The sequence below is a fragment of the Schistocerca americana genome, chromosome 2, assembly GCF_021461395.2.
Source record: "Schistocerca americana isolate TAMUIC-IGC-003095 chromosome 2, iqSchAmer2.1, whole genome shotgun sequence".
Lineage (NCBI taxonomy): Eukaryota > Metazoa > Arthropoda > Insecta > Orthoptera > Acrididae > Schistocerca > Schistocerca americana.
In genome coordinates, this window is record NC_060120.1 from 325857322 (window position 1) to 325880779 (window position 23458).

General features: G+C 40.8%; 1 protein-coding gene and 1 long non-coding RNA gene across 2 annotated transcripts in view; one reads left to right on the forward strand and one right to left on the reverse strand.

Annotated features, from left to right (window-relative positions):
* Nucleotides 1-1135: 1135 nt before the first annotated feature.
* Nucleotides 1136-16618, forward strand: LOC124593763. Its single transcript, XR_006978147.1, has 2 exons — nt 1136-1254; nt 16294-16618. It is a non-coding gene; the product is annotated as an uncharacterized LOC124593763 (long non-coding RNA).
* LOC124593760 (cyclin-dependent kinase 2-interacting protein-like) overlaps nt 7760-23458 on the reverse strand; it is a 117381-nt gene continuing 101682 nt past the window's right edge. The window contains exon 5 of the mRNA XM_047132111.1: nt 7760-8207. Coding sequence (XP_046988067.1) covers nt 8011-8207 — 197 coding nt within the window. The 3' untranslated portion in view covers nt 7760-8010. The remainder of the gene's footprint in view (nt 8208-23458) is intronic.

Sequence of the window (23458 nt, forward strand, 5' to 3'; positions counted from 1 at the left end):
CAGCTGGACCCAACTGCAGCCATCAACGATGCCCAGATGGAAATGGACATCCCTCCTCATCCTACTCAGAAAGAGATGGAAGCTGATGTGGCAAATAGCTTGTCTGATACCCCCCACTGAGGTTTTGGGTACAGTTTTCCCTGGTACCGCAGGCAAATGGAATGGGGGAGCAATGCATGTGCACCTATCAGAAATGATGTTGGCAAGCATGGAAGCAAAGACATCCCATGCCAATGGAGGGATGCTGTATCTACTCTCAGATATGGTACACAAATATATCTACACAGGCTGCATAACTCCAGGCTAGCCTCCAGTGTGGCATCTCACATTTGTAATGAGTCAGTGAGTTGCCACATATGTGGTGCATGTGACAGGAACCTTATTACCCTTCCACCACTAGCCTGCTCTGTCTGCCGATAGTTAGGTCTGATGTCATAGATGACACATGCCAAGTAGTTATCAGATGAACATTCCTGTGCCAACTACAGGTTTAAGAGGCTGCACAGCTTCACTTGCCAGTTGCCGAACAGCTCCGGGTGCAGTTATCGAGTAAAAAAAATGGCTCTGAGCACTATGGGACTTAATGTCTATGGTCATCAGTCCCCTAGAACTTAAGAACTACTTAAACCTAACTAACCTAAGGACATCACACAACACCCAATCATCACAAGGCAGAGAAAATCCCTGACCCCGCCGGGAATCAAACCTGGGAACCCGGGCGCGGGAAGCGAGAACGCTACCGCACGGCCACGAGCTGTGGACGAGTTATCGAGTCACCAGCAGTTACCTACAAGTACTGTCATGCTGCGGCAATAATCGCTGAGTATCATTGCAGTATGTATTATCATAAATATAGTCAGAAGTACTAACTGTCATGACAGCAGTCCAGACTGACCAACTATTAGATAGTTAGTCATTGTTTACTAAGATTGGTTAGAACAATGATCAGAACTTTTACAGTGGCACCATGTCTTTTCATCAGACTAAGGCTCACTATTTATTGTGTACATTCTTTCAATAAATGATTAATAATTGTTACACACAGTGTTGGTCAACATTATTTAGGTTTTAATCTAACATTGTGCAACTGATTTCTGTTGTAGGTGGTTTGCTTCCTACTACCTTGGACACAATACTTATTCGGTGAATAAAACATTTGCTAAAACCTGTCAGCTGTTACTGCGTACAACTGGACTTCAAGGCTAGCAATGAAACTTGGAGGCAAAGTATTCTGCCTATAATCAATTTTAAAAGGTGCCGTAATAAATGAGTCATAATATGCAAAGGGGAGGACGCAGAGCAGAGAGAAATAGAAACTTTGCTACTCATAGCCAGACCACCATCAAAATTTTAATACAGGCTTTTTTTCAAATTCTGGTCTTTCACACTATCCCATGTTGCTCTGATCATGTAGGACACATTTTTATGATTTCGTAACAGTCTTTCTTCTCTACCCTCCTTGCAAGAATACCTTACTTTAACAGTTCTTTTCTATAATACCATTTGAAAGTTTCAGTAATGCCTCAATCCATAGGCTGTAATATAGAGGTTATGTTATTCGGAAGAAGCATCACTTTTATGGACTCGTCCTTTCTATTTAAGATATCAAGCAAGAGATGAGTTAGTGCATTGTCAAGGAGCAGTAATATTTTCTCCCTTTTGGCAATTTTTAAGCAATGATCTTTTACCTAGAGTACAAGAACGCTGTACACCATTCGTGAAAATCCTACTACCCATCCAAGTGCACTTTTGTCAGGTTAAACAATACACTTCACAGACATGTTAAGGTGATTGTAACAACATGGTTTCTTACTTTTGCCAATGACGAGCATAGGCAAATACGCTGAGTGTGTGGGTTTAGTGCCCTAGATTGCAGTTTTGTGTGTGTGTGTGTGTGTGTGTGTGTGTGTGTGTGTGTGTGTGTGTGTAGAGCCTAATCTTCATGGCTGGCACCCAAGGAAAAAGCGATTAGTATCGGCAAAGAATAGGAAAGCCTGACTTGAGTTTGCCATAGTGCATAAAGACTGGCACTTCAACATAGATTGCGTGTGCTCTGAGTGAATAAAGTAAGTTTAATTTTTTTTTCTTTTGATGGGATTTGGTATGTTCAAAAGACCAGTCAATGCAAGAAATAATGTCCAATACCAAGTACCCACTGTTAAGCATGATAGTGGGAACATCATGCTGTGGGAATGCTTCTCCCATTCAGGTGTTGGCCCTTTAGTGCTTATTGAAGATATTATAGATCATTTCAAACATTGTAAAATCTTGCTACCACATTTGTTGCCCCATGTCAAAGATAAATGAGATAAAACTTGGAATTTCATGACAATGATCTTAAGCACATCTCTGCTCTTGTCACATTGTCACACACTTTAGGAGAAGGATACAAGTAAGGGTGCTTAAGTGGCCAAGCCAGAGCCTGGATTTGTCTGAGTGAACACCTGTGGGAGGAACTTGATCAGAAGCTAAGGCAATGAAAATTCTTCAGCTGTTACCAATTATTGCAATCTTGAGTTAAAGAAAGGCAGAAAATCCCCTGCATCATTTTGCTGCCCTCGTTGACTTCATGCCATAACACTGTATGGCTGTAATTAAGGAGAAAGGTTAAGCAACCATGTACTAATGGCTGTGTACACTGATTGGAGTTCCACAAGTCATTTAAGCTGTAACATGTCTTCTGTCAAACTACAGTAATTATGTAAAACTATATGTGATATTGCCACTTATGGAACATAATGTTCCTTGTTTTGCCTTTGACTAATTTGTTTTCCTTATGAAATGTATGGGAATTTAAGGAGATGGGACCTAGATAAACTGAAAGAACCAGAGGTTGTACAGAGTTTCAGGGAGAGCATAAGGGAACAATTGACAGGAATGGGGGAAAGAAATACAGTAGAAGAAGAATGGGTAGCTTTGAGGTATGAAGTAGTGAAGGCAGCACAGGAGCAAGTAGGTAAAAAGTTGAGGGCTAGAAGAAATCCTTGAGTAACAGAAGAAATATTGAATTTAATTGATGAAAGGAGAAAATATAAAAATGTAGTAAATGAAGCAGGCAAAAAGGAATACAAACGTCTAAAAAATGAGATCGACAGGAAGTGCAAAATGGCTAAGCAGGGATGGCTAGAGGACAAATGTAAGGCTGTAGAGGCTCATCTCACTAGGGGTAAGATAGATACTGCCTACAGGAAAATTAAAGAGACCTTTGGAGATAAGAGAACCACTTGTATGAACATCAAGAGCTCAGATGGAAACCCAGTTCTAAGCAAAGAAGGGAAAGCAGAAAGGTGGAAGGAGTATATAGAGGGTCTATACAAGGGTGATGTACTTGAGGACAATATTATGGAAATGGAAGAGAATGTAGATGAAGATGACATGGGAGATACGATGCTGTGTGAAGAGTTTGACAGAACAATGAAAGACCTGAGTCGAAACAAGGCCCCCGGAGTAGACAACATTCCATTGGAACTACTGACGGCCTTGGGAGAGCCAGTCCTGACAAAACTCTACCATCTGGTGAGCAAGATGTATGACACACGTGAAATACCCTCAGACTTCAAGAAAAATATAATAATTCCAATCCAAAAGAAAGCAGGTGTTGACAGATGTAAAAATTACCGAACAATCAGTTTAATAAGCCACAGCTGCAAAATAGTAACACGAATTCTTTACAGACGAATGGAAAAACTAGTAGAAGCTGACCTCGGGGAAGATCAGTTTGGATTCTGTAGAAATATTGGAACACGTGAGGCGATACTGACCTTACGACTTATCTTAGAAGAAAGATTAAGGAAAGGCAAACCTAAGTTTCTAGCATTTGTAGACTTCGAGAAAGCTTTTGACAATGTTGACTGGAACACACTCTTTCAAATTCTAAAGGTGGCAGGGGTAAAATACAGGGAGCGAAAGGCTATTTATAATTTGTACAGAAACCAGATAGCAGTTATAAGAGTCGAGGGACATGAAAGGGAAGCAGTTGTTGGGAAGGGAGTAAGACGGGGTTGTAGCCTCTCTCCGATGTTATTCAATCTGTATATTGAGCAAGCAGTAAAGGAAACAGAAGAAAAATTCGGAGTAGGTGTTAAAATCCAAGGAGAAGAAATAAAAACTTTGAGATTCGCCGATGACATTGTAATTCTGTCAGAGACAGCAAAGGACTTGGAAGAGCAGTTTAATGGAAGGATAGCGTCTTGAAAGGAGGATGTAAGATGAACATCAACAAAAGCAAAACAAGGATAATGGAATGTAGTCGAATTAAGTCGGGTGATGCTGAGGGAATTAGATTAGGAAATGAGACACTTAAAGTAGGAAAGGAGTTTTGCTACTTGGGGAGCAAAATAACTGATGATGGTCGAAGTAGAGAGGATATAAAATGTAGACTGGCAATGGCAAGGAAAGAGTTTCTGAAGAAGAGAAATTTGTTAACATCTAGTATAGATTCAAGTGTCAGGAGCTCATTTCTGAAAGTATTTGTATGGAGTGTAGCCATGTATGGAAGTGAAACATGGACGATAAATAGTTTGGACAGGAAGAGAATAGAAGCTTTCGAAATGTGGTGCTACAGAAGAATGCTGAAGATTAGATGGGTAGATCACGTAACTAATGAGGAAGTATTGAATAGGATTGGGGAGAAGAGAAGTTTGTGGCACAACTTGACCAGAAGAAGGGATCGGTTGGTAGGACATGTTCTGAGGCATGAAGGGATCACCAATTTAGTATTGGAGGGCAGCGTGGAGGGTAAAAATCGTAGAGGGAGACCAAGAGATGAATACACTAAGCAGATTCAGAAGGATGTAGGTTGCAGTAGGTACTGGGAGATGATGAAGCTTGCACAGGATAGAGTAGCATGGAGAGCTCCATCAAACCAGTCTGAGGACTGAAGACCACAATAACAACAACGTGAAATGTGTTTGTCAAAGTATTTATTGTCGCAACTCTATATCAAGTTCTCATGACATCAGCATCATCACAAATGATCCACAATAAATAGCAGATATCAATTTTGTGCTTCTTGACCGAAGTTGTAACTACAGCAATAACTGATGTAATCTAGTCACACGCGCGCGCGCACACACACACACACACACACACACACACACACACACACACACACACACACACACACGCACCTGTAAATACACAGAAACTGAGATTCAACAAAAATTATGGTTTTTGCATGATGAGGTGATCAGAGCTTGTTGGCTGACTTCTTGACCAGCCTCACAGTAGAGATAATTTTCTGCAATATTTTTTCACAACAAGCATAACCAAAATAACAGAAGCTGCAAGGAGCACACACGTGATGGAAAAACCATTCAGCAGTGGCATTGCCATTCATGAAACCACCTTGAAGATATTGCATTCTCTCTCTCTCTCTCTCTCTCTCTCTCTCTCTCTCTCTCACTGCAATGCGATGTTCAGTTGGCGAGTTTTTGGCCGGGTATCAAATATTGGTGTATACCACTATAAGCTACACCAAAAATGTGGATATAAGTTCAGTGTGGTGGTGGTGGTGGTGGTGTGTGGGGGGAGGGGGTGTTTATGTTTCAAATTACTCTTGGGGGCTTTAATGGGTGCCCAACCAATCTTAGGTCGAGTATACAGTGATTATCTTGTGCCCACTGGTACTCTAAGATGACTGTAGCCCTTTTGAAACAGCACAGCTTTGGAGCTACAAGCTATTTGGCACAATTTTGTATTTAGACAAGTATCAGACTAATGTCACATCCCACCTACTAGTATTCCCTATGCACATGAAATGCATGGATAACTATTGTTTTGAACATGAAACACTGTGACTGTCCATGTTTTACTTCCAACGTACTGCTATTACTCAGCTTCCACCCACTGGAAAGACACTGTTTATGAAAAATAATACAATTTTGACTTCTTATTTTGCTTTTGTGACCGTATGAGTGCAGCCCAAATGTTCGATTTACAACCTCCTGCTCTAGGTGCATCATTGTGTATTCTACAGAAGCCATGAAAAATGTCTATGATGGGCTAGTAAGGTGAACATCTAGAATGGCAAAACCTTGAATTCTTGCAGCAATGCTGAAGATATTTTACAGGTCCATCTATTTTTCTTCAGAGCCAAAGACAAGAAGCATGAGTTTCGATTTCTTCACGACTGGTTGCTACAGTTTAGGGTTACCTGCAGCGTGCAGCAATGAAACTTGCTGATTTGAAAGGTCAGCACATTTTTTTATATGTATAATTTTAATTCCTTTTTTAATTTTCTACAAAACTGGAAACTTAAGATTATACTTTTTTTTTACTACCAACATCCAGAAAATGACATCCCATACTGTTAATACATTGATTTACCCAAATCTCAATGTTTTTTTCCTTCTTTTCCCTTCATTCTTCCTCCCCCCCCCCCCCCCCCCTCTCTCTCTCTCTCTCTCTCTCTCTCTCTCTCTCTCTCTCTCTCTCTCTCTCTCTCTCTCTCTCTCTCTCCCCCCCCCTCCATCCCCCCACAACAGTACTGGAAATGTGGACTACTGCACAGTAAGTATTGTCCTTCAAATGTGCAGTGGTCCTTGGACTATTGGCATAAACAATGGATTTTAGATATCCCCCCCCACAGAAATGTAACAAGGAGCTAAATGTGGCCAGTTCACCAGTCATGGAAGATTGCCTCTCAGGAGACGAGGTACTTAGGAAACTTTTCCTGCACATCAGGCATTGCAATTTGTGCTGTTGCCCAATCTTGCTGAAACTGCAGATCCCTAACATCAATTTGTTCAAGTTCTCAATTCTGATGACAAATAGCAGAGAATTCACAGCTGTCACAGGCTTGTTTTCTTCAAAAAAGATCAATAATTCAATTCTCTGCGATTGTAACCACTCCAGAAATGTGTTATATTTATTTAAACATCTACACCAATCAAATTGTGCCATATCACTAAAGAATACCGGTATGTGGCATGGGAACTTTTCAAGCAGCTCCTCACATGTATTTTGCCAAGCAACAAAATCATCTTCTATGAGTCATTGCAGCACAGCCTACATGTGTGTGTGGAAATGGAGGTCATGAAGAATTTGGCTCAGAATGATCAGAAAATCACAAATAACTGCATGCTTGGATGCTGAAGAGATCACAGAAATTGCTGTCTTACTACTTCAATGTTTTGTGGTGATCTCAGAGGCTGTAAAAAACCCATTCTTCTTGTTTGCTCATTTTCAGTTTTCCTAAAGGTGTCAACATAAGAAACAATTGATTGGTAGCCAGGTACAGTATCTCAAGTGTGAATATTGAAGTGGTCATCAAATACACACTGTGCAGTGATAACCAATCACTTGTTAGAAAATTTGGGTTGTTCCTCTGGCCAATGCATTGCTGCTACTGAGGCAGATGACCACTGCTTCAAATGAGGTCATCAACACACTCAAACTAATATGCCTCCCTCCACAGTGCCCCATTTGAATATGCAACTCATATAAGCATTTTCTGTAAGAACACAAGTCTGAATGATGATATGTCTGAATAAGGGTATTTCATTCAGGTGTGGTAGTCTCCTTGGTCTCCTCCCCTCCTGCTCCCTAATGCGAGCAATGCGTTAAGCAAGCACCTGGTGTGACTGTCACATTTTTCCAAGCGCCACAATCTGCTGCCACTGCCTGTTGGATTCCATCTATCAGGAAGTGGGGTAATATGTACTGCAAACAAACCCACTGACCTGCAAACATCAGGTTTTTTACTTCTCCCCTTAGCTTATGAAGAAATCCTTGAATATGAAATAACAAAACACTGATATTCAGTTCAGAATTTATTTGGCAATGTAACAATTTGTTTTCTGTTACAGAAGTGTTCCTTAGCTTGTTTTCTTTGTGACTTTACAGTTAGTGAGGTGATGGTAACTACAGGTATCTACTTTGAATCATCAGCTTTTGCAAAGGTATGCTACTTTCTGGAGATAGAGAGAAAAAAAGGGTGACTATCAGTAACTTGGGTACAATTGGGAAATCCCCCTGGAATGCAAATGGAGTGTACAGAGGGATACATGCTTATTTATGCCCTGTCTCTACAAGTAATGCTTCCAGGACTCTATCATCAATGCTAGTTACATGTGGCTGGTACACCCAGGCTGCCAGATGCAACATAAGTTCAGGTTCGCTCTCACAGTGTGAAATCTCAGACATCACATCCTGTTTTACTTCCAGTTCACGGTTGAATGCTGTACATATCTGGTGGCATGACTCACCTGAAAAAAGAAACATTCTCATAATGCAATGTTAAAAGAACTAACAGCTGTTACGTAATTAATGTTACGAAACACATGAACTGCAAAGCACTAAAATATTTTTTTTATAATCCACTAATTGTTTGTCTTCTGGAGTATTACTTTGTTTAAAAATCTGTAACAAATAATTTGTATATGAGAGGCTGAGAATCATTTTGAGAGATAGTAGCATGTATGCATGCTCCTGACATTTGTTGATCTTATAGTGAACCAGATTTATCTATATCTGTAGCCCCAGACTGTATTTGTGAACATTTATGAAAACCTATATCACCAATTTATCAGATATTCATTTCCATATAGGCCCGAAGCACAAAGCATTACTTTGTTGCTCCGTGCTGTTCAATTGTTATATAGGGCTGACAACATAATTTAATGTCCACATCACGTACATAGTAGTAATACCACGTAATAGGACATGTGTCAGCAGTTTTATCTGAATCTCAAGGCACAGAATGTGCTTAATGGAAATGGTGACAACGAGGACCATGAAGTATTGAAATACCGTATTTACCTGATAAGATGTGGTTTTTTCTCAGAGTTGTCGTTCGAAAAATACGGGGTTGTCTTACATTTGCAGATTAAACTATTGCTGCTGAGGTCAATGTTTTTACATTTTTTAATCCCTGATTAAAGGGGTCATCTTACATTTACAGATGAAGCTTTGGCCATTGATGTTTTGAACAAATTTATGCAGAAGAATTATGAAGTATAGGGCTTAGGAAATAATACTTGCATTCGAATAGGCTCTAGATTTCCCAATATGCCAAAGCGCTCGATACAGAATTGATCTTGCTCAAACAATCATGTGGCATTTGACTCACAGTGCTAGTGCAAGGAATAGTTGAGAAACTATGAACTAGTCAAATGTTCAGCTTAAAAGTTGACAATTTTGTGACACAGGACCAAGCAGCATTAAATTTGATCAACTTATCAACTTACAAACTTTTGTCGTACTTGTATGGGTTTGCAATAAAAGTTCGCACAGCTCTGTATATACTGTATACATACATTTATGCTGCTTTTTAAGTAAAGGTAACATTTAGAGGCGAAAATGTTATCCTCAAAGTCCATTATTGATTCTGAATCCAAGTAAGTGTTTTATTTGGTTATGATAAACTGTAACAATTTATCATGTGCGGTTGCAACTGGGAAATTTGGTCATACTGGAGAAAAGTGTTACCAGTTTAGAACAAGATCGTGACATTCAGATGAAAAGAGAAAGAAAATTAATCTGGAATTAAATCTCTAAGAAACAAAAATCACATTAAACTGACAGCAGTTGTTATCACGAGAATAAATCACAGTGGAAATACCCGTTGTGGAGATAGTATGAACAGACATCACTAGATCCCTAAAAACAATTGGACTGAATGGTTATTCAGGACCTTTTATTTGCATACTAGTTGCTGTTGTTACATATGACCTGCATCCAAGAAGATATTGCTGTCTGTGTTTCACTGCTGCTCAAGCACACTTCAGAAAGGTTTGAGGGGGTACAGTGACACCAGCTTGGCTGAGCAGTGAGAACTATGATGGTGTGGTGGAGGAGGGTATAGCGTGTGCAGCAAATTTCACCGTGCTGCTAACTGTGGCAATGTACACTGCGTACTTTGGCTTTTTGTGAACATTTACCATGTTTAAACTGCAGTTTGCCTGAATCCATTGGTACTTGGAATCAAACTGACTTTAAAATTGGACAAATACTCAACAACAGCATGCATTTCTGCAGGAGATGGTAAAAATTTAGGTTGGAGTTAATACTTAATGTTTCGTGCAGCAATGTTGTCGATGCTCACTGTGGGCTATGACAGGAATGATAGGGGGTGTGTCAGCTCCTGGTTCTATACAGCCAATGGGAGAATGGCAGCCAGATGACATGTTTAGAAGGGGGAGACGGAGTAACTTTCTCATGTCAGTACAGAAGTGAAATTGCTATTTATTCAGAAAAACAACTTCTGTGTTCTGAGGTCCATCATAACCACAACCTTAAAAATTGCAACATATTTGAAAGAAACAGCCAAATATTTGTGATAACGAAGATATAAGTTCCACAACTGTCCTATTAGGATGACGATGATGATGATGATTTAAAATAGTGACATTGCAGATGACAAGCTAACTAAACAAAAAAGGTACTGAAGAGAAAAATTAATGTAAACAGTTTCTTTTTCTTTATTTCCAAAATACACACTATCAATAAATGGCAAAGTTTAGAATATGTGTGATCTCAACTTTTAGGCAGATACCTTGGATCAATAAAAGTTTGCAATTTTGATTAGTCAGAATATGTTAAAAATATATTTTTCCCAATAAGTCTCTTTGTGTGATGCACTGAGCATCTGTTCTTTATGTTCTAATTCTAGTTTCACAATAATTAGAAACTTCACAACTGTCAAAAGGCACTATTATCACTATCCTATACATGGAAATTTTGTGAATTAACATTAACATCAAATGGGAACAATATTTATTCATAGAAAGTATGAGATGTAGAGACTTGGTTAAAAAACAATTCAGACCTATGATACTGGTTGTTTGTCTATATATTTGATTTTTACAAACCTCTTATTTTTTTCAAAGTTTTTTTTTTTATGTTCGTTGGGCCTTTATGGTCCTCATTCCCTCATATATTTATCCACAAGGATTTTTAGTACAATTGCCTGTAAGCTTTCAAAATTGCAATTACTATACAGGGTGAACCAGACATCCACAAATAAACTTACAGAGGTTGTTCAGGGGTACCTTCTGAATATTATAGTATAAGAGACCTGTGGTCTCCAGTGGGCTGTTAAGAATTAATGCATTTCATTTGGTTTCTCACTCCAATTAACTTTGTATCTGTATTGCCATGAAAATGCAAATGTTATTAGTACGTGCTGTGTATCTTGTTTCCATTCGCTCACAGTACCTAATGTTGACAACAGCAAAATCCTTGTCAACTCGTTAGCCTCAAGTTTGTGTTCTGCACTGCTCAGATCTGTCTAGGGTTTTGTTTCCCAGAAGTGTTAGTTGTGTATTAATAGTGATACACAGCAGTGCTATGCATAGGTTTACTGATGAGTTGGTGGATGTGCACATCATGTGTGTTCCCTGAATGGAATGAGAGAGTGGCAGAACAGAAATGAATATGGTTGAAACCACTAAAAATGTTGGCTCACTCACTCACTCTTACCTCACATGTGTTGGTTCACACAAGCATTCTGTATCACATGCCTTAAAACAAAATATAAATAGTGAAAGATACTACACTTGGGAAGAAAACAGAAGGGAAAATGACAGAGGAGCTAAAACAACAGCCCAGGATATGTGACCAGCTGATCACTTACAAAAACCCTGGGTGAGCCAGTCACCCTGTTAACACATTCAGAACATCTCCTTAAAATTTTTGGAAATAAGTTGGGCAGATCACAATATATTTAAAAACTCTCAACACATTTGTTTGAATGTCACTTAAAATAGAGGCTGGTCCACAAAAACAAAACCAAGTCTAGTAAAAAGTGACACACAGTGATCTGTCTGCCACAAACACCACACACTGGAGGGTTGTCGCACTGGAGCAGAAGCTGTGTGTCAGGACTATGGCTATGTGAAGTAAGGAGGATCTCATCCAGTCTTCATGGTTGAAAGGAGGTACACCACAGCTGCATAGGGGGCTTTGCTAGGTGCAGCTTATTATCTGTCACTTCCAGCAACTTGTCTTCCCATCAATGCATGACACTGTACCTCAACAGCAGCGAGGCTATAGCATGCAGGGAAATGGCACACTGAAATAACTGAGGATCATGATGCACCTCCTTTGCTGCTCCATTTACCCTTTTGTTTCCGGCAATATCCATGTGCCCTAGTACCCAGAAGAAAGACAGCTCCTCACGCAGCCATTATACTTGGAGGACCATGTTCTGGATATTCTGGACTACTTTATCTGCTGGGTAAAAGCATTCTATAAAGTGAAGGGCACTCAGAGAATCTGAACAGACGAGGAATTTAGCACCTGAAACACATCATACCTGCACCAGTGCCCACCAATGGAGTCCCCCTTTTTCGACACACCCATAAAGGCAGCTGTAGAGTTGTGGTGCTCAATTATAAAGCCATAAAATAATGTATTAAGAGCATAAGCAGGTGTGCAATCTCTCTTGTACTGCACCAAATCTCAAATCTGGGGTTTTATGTGCTTCACACCAAGTGATTCGAGCATAGGCTGCGCGCAGATCCCAAATGGCATTGTTACTCATGGGCGATTGGATTCTGGCTGACAGGTGTGGTAACCACGACAATTTGGAGTAAAAAATGAGACCCAGAAATTTCAGTAAGTTGTTAAAATGTAGAATGGTGTCACTCAAATGCAAGTCAGGTAAATTAAAAATATGACAAGAACAATTAAAATGAACACAAATGGGCACACTTATCTGGAGAAAAGTGAAAAACCATCTTTGCACCCCATTCCTCTAACCTCCACAATTTAATCTGCAACTGGCTAGTCACTGTTGCAACACTGGGAACAGGAAGCAGAAAAATCATCCACAAATAAGGAGCACTGTACAGGACTCCTTATTACAAATGTGATACTGTTTATGGGTTTGTCAAAGAGGGTAACACTTAAAAACACTGCTCTGAGGAACACCATTCTCCTGCTCAAAACAGTCTGACATTATGTCACCAACTTGGGACCTAAAAAAGCGCTTAGGCAGGAAGGCCCGTATCAAAATGAGGTCACCCCATTGGAGTTGCACAAGAATACTGTATCTACAAGCAGTGCAGTACACCATACTGTGGCAAAATGGATCACTTGGGTGATGTGGTCCACCCATTCCTGGATGCTGGTGCAGTGTTCAAACACAACCAGCTGGCTGAAAAGCATCCAGTTAGCACTGCTACCAACCATTTCAGTGGCTTCTGTTCAAGTAGTCCTCCATCCAGAAGATGGATCCACAATGGGAAGTGGTAAACTGGAATGAAGGTCATCAGTTACTTCCCACTGTGTTCCAAAATGCAATCACTTGACTAATTTTAGTGATCTCGCAACACTCTCTAAACCCACCTGTGTTCACGATGCACAGCTACTGAGACATCATAGGGTTCTCCTAGACTTGACCCATGGGGCAAGTATAGTTTGATCCCCATGGTACATCATGGGCATTGACGTCACACAGTAGGACACATGGGCAGGGGAGTTATTCAATAAGGCCTGTGAGAGCCTCACAGTATAAAGCATCCAGCACAAGAAAGTACATGGCTCATGTGAACTACAATGGCTACTGCTTGTAGGTCAGTAACCAAGGATGAGAGCAGAGGAGTGGTGAGTGTTATTGACAAACACAGTAACCTTTCCCTTAATAAACTCTTTCCCCAGTCATGTCATCCTTTCTGTGGACAGTATAGACCCTTAGGATAGGGGCATCAGTGACTTTAAAATGGGTTTCCTGTAAACTCAAGCACAGGAGTTGTGCTTGTAGAAGAGTTTCAGTTCCTCCACACGAGTCCTGATCCCATTCATTTTCCACTGTAGTATGGAAGCCATTTACCACCGGGGTTGAGTTTAACCCTGTCTTTCTGCTGGGGTAGGGAGTCCAAAATCATTCTGTTACTATGCAATGAAGAACTCTGTGCAATCTCTGAGTCCAGAGGACTAGCTGCACGAGCCCTCTTGTTAGTTTGGATGTTCTTACCTAAAAGTGGCCAATCCATTCCTCTGGAAGGAAGAGGAGGAAATTTCAATGGTTCCATCTCAGTCCAATGAGCTGCTGGGGAAATACAAGTTCACCTAAGCCTTATACAACTGAGGTGTGGCAGGTTCCCGAGAGGTTGCCCACTAATGACTTCCACCTCAACAGCCATGCATCTTGTTAGTGTGCAGCACCCCTCGAGATTGATGGGTTTTTCATGGAGGTTTCAACCAACCTTGTGATCTGGGCAATTGAGCCAGGATCCTCATAGGACGGGGGATTGGAGGCACTCATTTGTCTGCAGCACAGGAACCACGGGGGGCCCCGATGCCAGTAACTAACAAATAAATGCTGAGCCCCTGAGAGTGTGATGCCAAAGATGGCTGTACATAGTCACCTATAAGAACTCAAACCTTGTGTTTTGTATTCTAGTTTTGGCAACTACATATTGCACGTTTTTTCACTGTTATGAAGGTATTTTCTCTGAAACAAACGTAATTGGGGTAAGAACTAATAAAATACAATTACTTTTTTACTCTGAAATGAACCACCAGAGACCATGGGTCCCTTACACCAAAATACTGGATGATTCAATAAGAAAGAACAGATTTCAGGTGTCTATTACAGACAAACTATAAAAGATAGAAACATGTTGTGGGTGTCACTACATGGAGGAAGGTTCAAAGTTTTGACACAGCTGTGCTGTTGCTTGTTTGTAGCAACATGGTGAATAAACCACAAGAGAAATCATTTTTTGTGTTGGAATTTGCATGAAGTCAGTCCACTGTACAATTACAATATTGATTCTGCTGTCAACTCAACAAGAAGCTACCTCTGCACACTCAGATTTATGATTGGCATACAAAATTCTTGGAAGTTGATTGCATATGCAAAGGGAAGAGCACTGGTCAGGCATGCACACTGATGAATATGTTGAATGTAACAGAAATATGTTCACAAGGAGCCCCTGGAAGTCCACGAGATAAGCAGGTAAGGAACTTCAACTTCCTCCAACAATGGTGTGGCTTGTCCTAAAATGATGTCTGTGTGTGAAACTTTACAAGGTGCAGTTACTGCGTTCTTGTCACTATAACAGGAGGTATGAATTTTTCCATTTCATTTCATTTTTCCAGGATATCGCAGAGGACACTTTTTCCAAACTTCTCACCTTTCCAGATGAGTAAATATTTTATATATTGGGGAAGATAAACCGCCACAATGTAAGAATTTGGGGGTCATGAAATCCTGGAGTCATCATTGAAATAATAAAAACACACAAAAATTGCACGTGTTATGTGCCTTTCCTGTCCACAAAATTTATTGACTTTTCTTTTTGCAGAGGAAACTATGACAGGGACATCATACGTGGACATACTGCAAAACTGTGTTTCCATAACTTCACAAAGATTACAATGAATTTATTTTTATGCACAGCAGTGCTCCACCTCACCTTTACTTAGGTGTGTGGCATTATCGTAACACCACCATCCGGCAATATTTGATTGGAAGCAGTGGAAAACAAGATCTTATTCATTGCTTTTGTCGCCCATGTCACTAGACCTAACACATCCTTTGTCCAATATAGCAGCTGCTCTTCAAGAGCTGACAAACTGAACCGTTGAAGCTGTTGATTCAATAAATAGGGACCTGTTGAGTCAAGTATGGAATGAAATGGACTACGATTTTGACGTTTCTCGAGCAATGCATGGTACTCATGTTGAGCATATGGCATAGTGTCTATGCCAGCATAAAATTGTGAACCTTCCGCCATTGAGTGACATACACAATGTCTTTCTATGTACGCTTCAAAATGCAAATATATGCAATAAATGCAGTTTCATAGCAAAATGCATCCATATGAACTATTTTATCAGCAACAGTTTGAAATAGCTTTATTCTCTGCATGTAAGTTCTGAACAAGTAACCAATTTTTGGTTACTGGTATAGCACAACTTCTGGTGAAGCCAAATGTTCACAAAATAAAGAGAGCTCTTCTGCACAAACACAGTGATGTGTAAGTGTGCTCTTAAGTTATGCTGGTGCCAAGTCAAACAGCAGGCACTCAAATAAGGCACATGCCACATATGGCACTGTAGGACTTAAATAAGTGGTGTGACCTAGCATGTTAGAACAAAGAAATTTTTGTCTTAGCTAAAGTTTGTATTCTGGGTAATTGCAAACACTTTTATGTTGTAATTTTAGAGTCGTGGTATTGTGAACTACAGTTGTGTATGATAGCGGTAGGTGTCGGGACTGCAATAGTGTGGCAGCCATTATCAAATGCTTTGTGCTCTCCACATCCATTTGTTTTGTTTATGGCTTGTTGTTTTCTTAGTTTAAAATGAGTCAAAAGTAATCATTGTTTTGTTTTATTTTAGGGTGCAAAACCAACTGGGATCATATGCGCCTAAGTCAAAACTATAGAATACGAAGAGTAATTGCACTCAAGTACTACTCTCACAATCCTGGAAGCAACTGGCGATCACAATAAGCACTATGCCATTTGTGCTTTTGCAGAAACTCAGAACATGGGTGAAGGCTGGCTGCTCTGAGAGACTGAGGTGCGGCTTGTTTCCCTGCACCTCTCCACATCCCTCAGGCAGTTAAAGTTGTTGTTGCCCGCAGCCACTTGTCATGAAGTAATAGTTGTAGTTTCTGCATTATAGTGATAGGAGAACAAAACCAGTAAATATATTTGGCCCACACCGAAAGTCTTCCTGTAAAATGCGAATAGAATTATTTTTGGTTCTTCTGCTTTAGGTTCCTTGTCAATTCTATTTCTAGCACTGATAAATATGGGTCCTACAGCGCATGAAAAGGATCTGCAATATGCTAATCAAGGCTTTTATGCTACTGACTCAAAATCAGTGTTCTGCTGATTTTGCAGCTATCGAACTGGGTGGTAAAAGAAGAATAATGTTGAGAAAGACCTTAAACCAGAGAATCACTCTGTTCACTATTGGGAAATTTCACAGGAATCAGCTAGAATCCAACACACAGTAGAATGAGCAACAGCAGAGGCAGAAGAATGATGACTTGGAACAAAAGATTGAACTCTAATAATGTTTTACTAGTGTCAGTGACGCTTCGCAGGTTTCCAACAGTTATCCTGACTTCACGCAGAGGTGTGTCTGCTCAGCCCAAGGTAAACTGGTGTCAGAAGCATGCACTCTGAAGCCATCATCATCGGAGGATTTGGCTTTGGAAGTGTTCAAATCCAACATCCAGAATTTGGAGGCAGTGGTCTGGATCTACAACGTTCACACATCACAGTAGTAGCCACAATGTGGTAAGCATAAAAAGATCAATGTGGTAAGCATAAAGAGACATTTTTCTCTTTCTTTGATTGTGATGTGGCTGAGTTTAGGTGTATTGATGGGTGTGCTTTGTCCAAAGTCTCTTTTGAGGATACTATGGAACCTGTTGGTTTATAAGAAGTAAGAGGACATTGTAGAGAGACATATTTGATTCCAGTGAGATGTACTATTTGTAATTTAGTGGGCCACAGTGGACCATACACTATTGTATTGTATTGTATGGAACTGGGGATCCAGAAATGATGGAGAGGCTTCATCCCCACCACGACCCTCAGTGGTGCACAACCCCACAACAGGCTACAGCAGTCCACTCACCCCACTGCCATCCGATACTGAACCCAGGGTTATTGTGCAGTTTGGTCCCCAGTGGACCCCCCCGGAACGTCTCAGACCAAACGAGTGTAACCCCAGTGTTTGCATTGTAGAGTAATTATGGCGTACGCATACATGGAGAAAGTGTTTGCATAGTGTAACTGAGGCGGAATAAGTGGAACCAGCCCGCATTTGCCGAGGCAACTGGAAAACAGCCTTAACAACCATCCACAGGCTGGCCAGCACACCGGACCTTGACACTAATCTACCGGATGGATTCGTGCCGGGGACCGTCACGCCGCCTTCCCACCCGGAAAGCAGTGCGTTAGACTGCACGGCTAACTGGCCGAGCTGGACCATCTGCTAAGTTCATACCAGTAACGTGTTCTACTTGTAGACGGTATGGTCATGTAGCACATGAATGTCGTTGGGCGATGAAGTAGTGGAGTATAGTTTCTTACATTGTGAGTCGTATTTTTTCTTGTTCGGTATATGTTGCTCTGTTGGAAGCACATACTTCAGTTCAAATATAGTATAGTTGCTCTAACAGAGCAAGTATCACAACAGTTAGAGGAAACTGTTCAACAAAAGTTATGCCATGATGAACTGATGGTTCAATTAGAACCTTTGTGGGCTGAACAAGAGTCACAGCTCGGTTCAAGTGAATTTAAGTCACAGTAGCAATGCCTCACTTCTGCTAGATTCTTTAGCACCTAACCTAATCACACCCTTCTCCAGCATAATGACAGAGAATGTAACAGTATTAATTAATAAAATATTGGCTGCAGCCGGAATGAGTCATTTGTGTCTGATGGGTGCCAAAGACATATGTTATGTTATCACAAAATGCTGTGCAAGGCAAGTATATTTGAGTAATCGGTGGAAGGTTTGCTTGAGAGATACCATAAGCAGAACAGTGCAATATTTTTTTACAGGAAAGTTGAGTGGGTTGACACAGAATGAAAATAAGGCTGTGGAGACTTTTTCAGACAGAATCAATTAAGTAAATGTGGAAAAATATGAGCTGATAGGGAAGCAAATTTTGTCACACTCAGGGAGGTAGAGAACAGAGTGCTTGGTGTGTTTTTGCAAGTAATTCCTTCAGATTTTCTGCAAAGAGTAAGAATGGAAAATCCATACGATTTGATTACAGCACTGTGTGTTGGCTCACATTTGCAGCAGGCAGATACTGCTACACATGTTCCAATGATAAATTCTGAAAAGAATTGTTATCATTGTGGGAAGAAAGGGCACTTGAAGGCGCAATGCAATCAATTGCGATATTACAGATGTGTGTATTTTGGTCACAAAGCAAACAAGTGTGGGAATAGAAAGAAGGGTAACAGAAATAAGCAACAGAAAATGTTAAACACAAAAGGGAGTGTGCATCCTTGGAGGCAATACAGCTAATTTTTAGGATTGGAACTATAGTTTCATGGGCATATGGAAGTGTTGCCAACTGTGGGACAGGGGTATTCCACAATTCTTGGACTTCACTTTCTGGATAGGCATCACATAAAAATTAATCTTTCACAGTGCACAGCTGCACTTTGTGGAACTTGTTTCCGATGAGCCCAGCTTCTGCAAATGTTTCAGTATTGTGCAGTACATCGATTGCTAAGGTATCACCAACTGAACTGCACACACATACACAATCTTCTATAGTTCTTGAATACACATATGCATGAAAGTATCTGCTGGTACAGAGAAGTTGGTTTGGACATCATGGATGCCAAAGCGCAACAGCAGAGATTATGTGCAGCTGAGCCACTACAGAACAATGAAGCATTACATAAATGTATCATTTTATATGAAGGCGCATTTCACACTTATTCAACGTTAATGGGGAACTGATGATTTTGGTAACTTTGATAACTTTGAGAAGTAAATCTTCCACAAGGATTTATTACAGTGAGTTTACAGATGTTCAAGAATGAGGATATCAAAGGATCATGAGCTGACTGAAGCATCAGACAAACTGCCAATTTGTCTGTACTACACACCAAAGTTTCTCACTTGAAAGACAGGGAACTAAAAGCCATGGAAGCTTTGTTATTAGGATATTCAGATTTATTCAGTTCAGACAGTATACTACCAGCAGCTCTTACCACACAACACTGCATTTCAACAGGCTGTAATACACCAGTCTATAGGAAATCATACAAAATAGTTAAACATCTACAGCCACTAGTAGACGAATTTACAGATCAGCAATTACTCAAGGGTAATATTGAGCATAGTGGTAGACTGTGATCAGCGAATATTGTTAATGAATAAGAAAAGTCAGTTGACAGTACACAAAAATATCTATTTTGTTGTGTCTACTGTTACTTGAATACATGAACTACACAAGATGCATATCCAGTTCCGAACATCACGAACACATTAGATGACCTAGGAAGAAGTAAATATTTTTCAATGATTGATCTTTGAAGTGGGTATTACCAACTGGAAGAGTTTATCGAAGATGGACTCAAATCAGCTTTAACTAAACCTTTACGTCATTACCAGTATTGAAGAATGTCATTTGTACTGAAAAATGCTCCAGCTACATTCCTATTAGATTTGTTACTTCATGGATTAAATCCAAGAATCTGTATGGTATATCTTGACAATATAATCATGTGTTTGAGAACTATAGAAGATCGTGTTAAATGTCTGGATAAAGTATTTAGTAAATTGAGGGCAGCACACCTTGAACTTAGTGTGGAGAAATGCCATTGTACTCAGATACAAGTGAGGACGGATCCTCGTGTTACTTCCACCATATATGACTTTCTGATGCAACAAAATACTAAACAATTACGGTCATTTATTGGATTCTGCAACTATTCTCATAAGCTTGTGAAGGGATTCCCTGAAATAGCACAGCCATTAGCTACATTGCTACAAAAGAGTGTTAATTTCAGTGGACGACACAGTGTCAAGAAGAATTCAAGAAATGCAAGGAGGTATTAATATCAGATCCTGTGTTAATATTCCCCAACTTTTAACAGGAATTCGTAATTTTGTGTGACACCTCCAACAATGCTTTGAGTTGTATTTTAAGTAGAATGTTGATGGGAAATGACACCCTATGCCACATGCCTCCAGACAATTGAATAAGACTGACACTAATTATTTAACAACTGAAAAATAAATGTTAGCAGTTATTTGCAGTGTATTATTTTTGTAGCTATTTATGTAGCCAGAAATTCAAAGTGATTACAGACCATACATTTTTAAAATTGTCATTGGGTTGAAAGATTCATCAAGTTGCTCGACAAGATGGGCATTAAAACTGAGTCTGACTATGAAGTAATTCATAAGCCAGGAGTCAAACATACCAATAGTGATAACCTAAGCAAGAAAATAGCTGTTTTGTAAGTTGCAGGTGGAAGCCAGGCAGATTGGATAAAAGCACAATCAGCGGACAATGTCAACAGTTATGGATGCAGCCTCTGTTTGAAATGCAAGGATACTTGCTTTGCAAATATGCAAAGTGCTCGCCTCGCGTTGTAGTTCCTGCAGTGCTGAGAATGGAAGTATTATGTCAAGCACATGACATCATCTAATCAGCTGATAGGCATGTAGCTGAAAGATTTTCGTGGAAAAAACATCACAATGATACAGAACAGTATGGAAGAAACTGCATCCCATGTGCACAAAGAGCAAACTGGAGTCATTCAGCTACAGAGACTCCCAGGTGCTGACAAGTTATTTTCTATGCTAGGCTTGGATGTTTTAGAACATTATAATAGAATGCAAGTGGGTAATAAATATGTCCTTACAATGATGGATCCTTTTTGATGATATTTAGTTGCTGTAGCCATCCCAGATCATAAGGTGAGTATGGTAGCACAAGCCATGGTAAACAACTGGTTACTGAAATTCAGCATGCCAGAAACCATTATTATGGATCAGGGAACTAACTTGTTAAGAAAAATTAAGAAGTTATGTACCGGGCCTTTCCATCCTAAAACGAATGGACGGAAAAAATGGATTCACCATGCTTTATCCAAAATGTTAAGCCATTACACAAATGCACAGCAATCAGATTGCAATGTATATATATATATATATTTTTGTAGCCAGTGCATGTAATTCAAAAGTTTGTCCTGGAACTGGCCCATCACTGTACAAGGTAATATATAGATGTAAAATGCCATCCCTGTTTGATGTAATTCAACCTAAACTGGGGCCACAGGGTGAACCAATCAAAAGTTTTTCAAAGAAATTGAGAGAAATATGACAAAGGATAAACTGCACATATGGTATTTGTAAGTTACTTAGGTTAGTCTTAATTTTCTTTATTTACTTGTATAAAGGAGGGAGGGATTGATGTTACTTCCTTTTCTCTCAGGGACTGCAACAGTAAACAGAAATAGTACTATGGTTGGTTTGTGGGATTAAAGGGACAAGACTGCGACGGTCATCGGTCCCTTTTTCCAAATACAAAAAACACCCACAGAGAATAAAAACGAGGAACAGAAGAGATCACAGACGATACAGAACAAGAGAAACTGAGACAAAGACAAGACAAAACGAACTAAAACCACACAGAGTGTGACGGTGGTTGACCGACCATAGAAATAAGAAAGGAAAAGCCAACCACTTAGAAACACATTAAAAAATCATAGGCCAAAGGTCAGAATCAACACAAAACAATAAAATAAGACAGAAACACTCAGAGTAAATGATAAAATCCCCCTGCCCGAATAAAACGTAAAACTAAGTCAGCCATAGTGGAGTCGTCTGTTAAAAGGGCAGGGAGCGTATCAGGCAGCGCAAATGGCTGCCTGACCACAGCTGAAAGGGGGCAGGCCATCAAAATGTGGGCCACTGTCAAAGCCGCCCCACAGCGACATAGAGGAGGGTCCTCCCGGCGCAGTAAATAACTGTGTGTCAGCCGGGAGTGGCCAATGCGGAGCCGGCAAAGAACCACCGAGTCCCTGCGAGTGGCTCGCAGGGATGACCGCCACACAGCCGTCGTCTCCTTGACAGCATGGAGTTTATTGCGCATTGTCAGTTCGCGCCATTCATCGTCCCATAGCGCCAAGATTTTGCGGCGGAAGACTGCCCGCAAATCAGTCTCTGGGAGGCCAACGTCCAGAGATGGCTTACTGGTGGCCTCTTTCGCCAGGCGGTCAACATGTTCGTTACCCGGGATACCAACATGACCGGGGGTCCACACACAGACCACAGAGCGGCCGCAACGGGCAAGAGTATGCAGAGACTCTTGGATAGCCATCACCAGACGAGAACGAGGGAAACACTGGTCGAGAGCTCGTAAACCGCTCAGGGAATCGTTACAGATAATGAAGGACTCACCTGAGCAGGAGCGGATATACTCTAGGACACGAAAGATGGCGACCAGTTCAGCAGTGTAAACGCTGCAGCCTCCTGCAAGGAACGTTGTTCAGAACGGTCACCTAGAGTGAGCGCATACCCGACACGACCAGCAACCATCGAACCGTCAGTGTAAACAATACCAGAGCCCTGATACGTAGCCAGGATGGAATAAAAGCGGCGGCGGAAGGCCTCTGGAAGGACTGAGTCCTTCGGGCCCTGTGCCAAGTCGAGCCGAAGGCAAGGGCGACGAACACACCATGGGGGTGTATGCAAAGTAGCCCGGAAAGGAGGTGGAACAGTGAAAACCTGAAGCCCAGAGAGAAGCTCTTCGACGCGGACCGCTATTGTACAACCAGACCGGGGCCGACGTTCTGGCAGACGGACGACCGATCGCGGGAACAGGAGACGATAGTTTGGATGCCCGGGCGAGCTTAGAACATGGGCAGCATAAGCGGCCAGCAAACGGTGGCGTCGGAACCGCAGTGGAGGTACACCTGCCTCCACTAGTACGCTGTCCACAGGGCTGGTGCGGAAAGCACCAGTGGCAAGGCGTATCCCGCTGTGGAGAATTGGGTCCAGCACC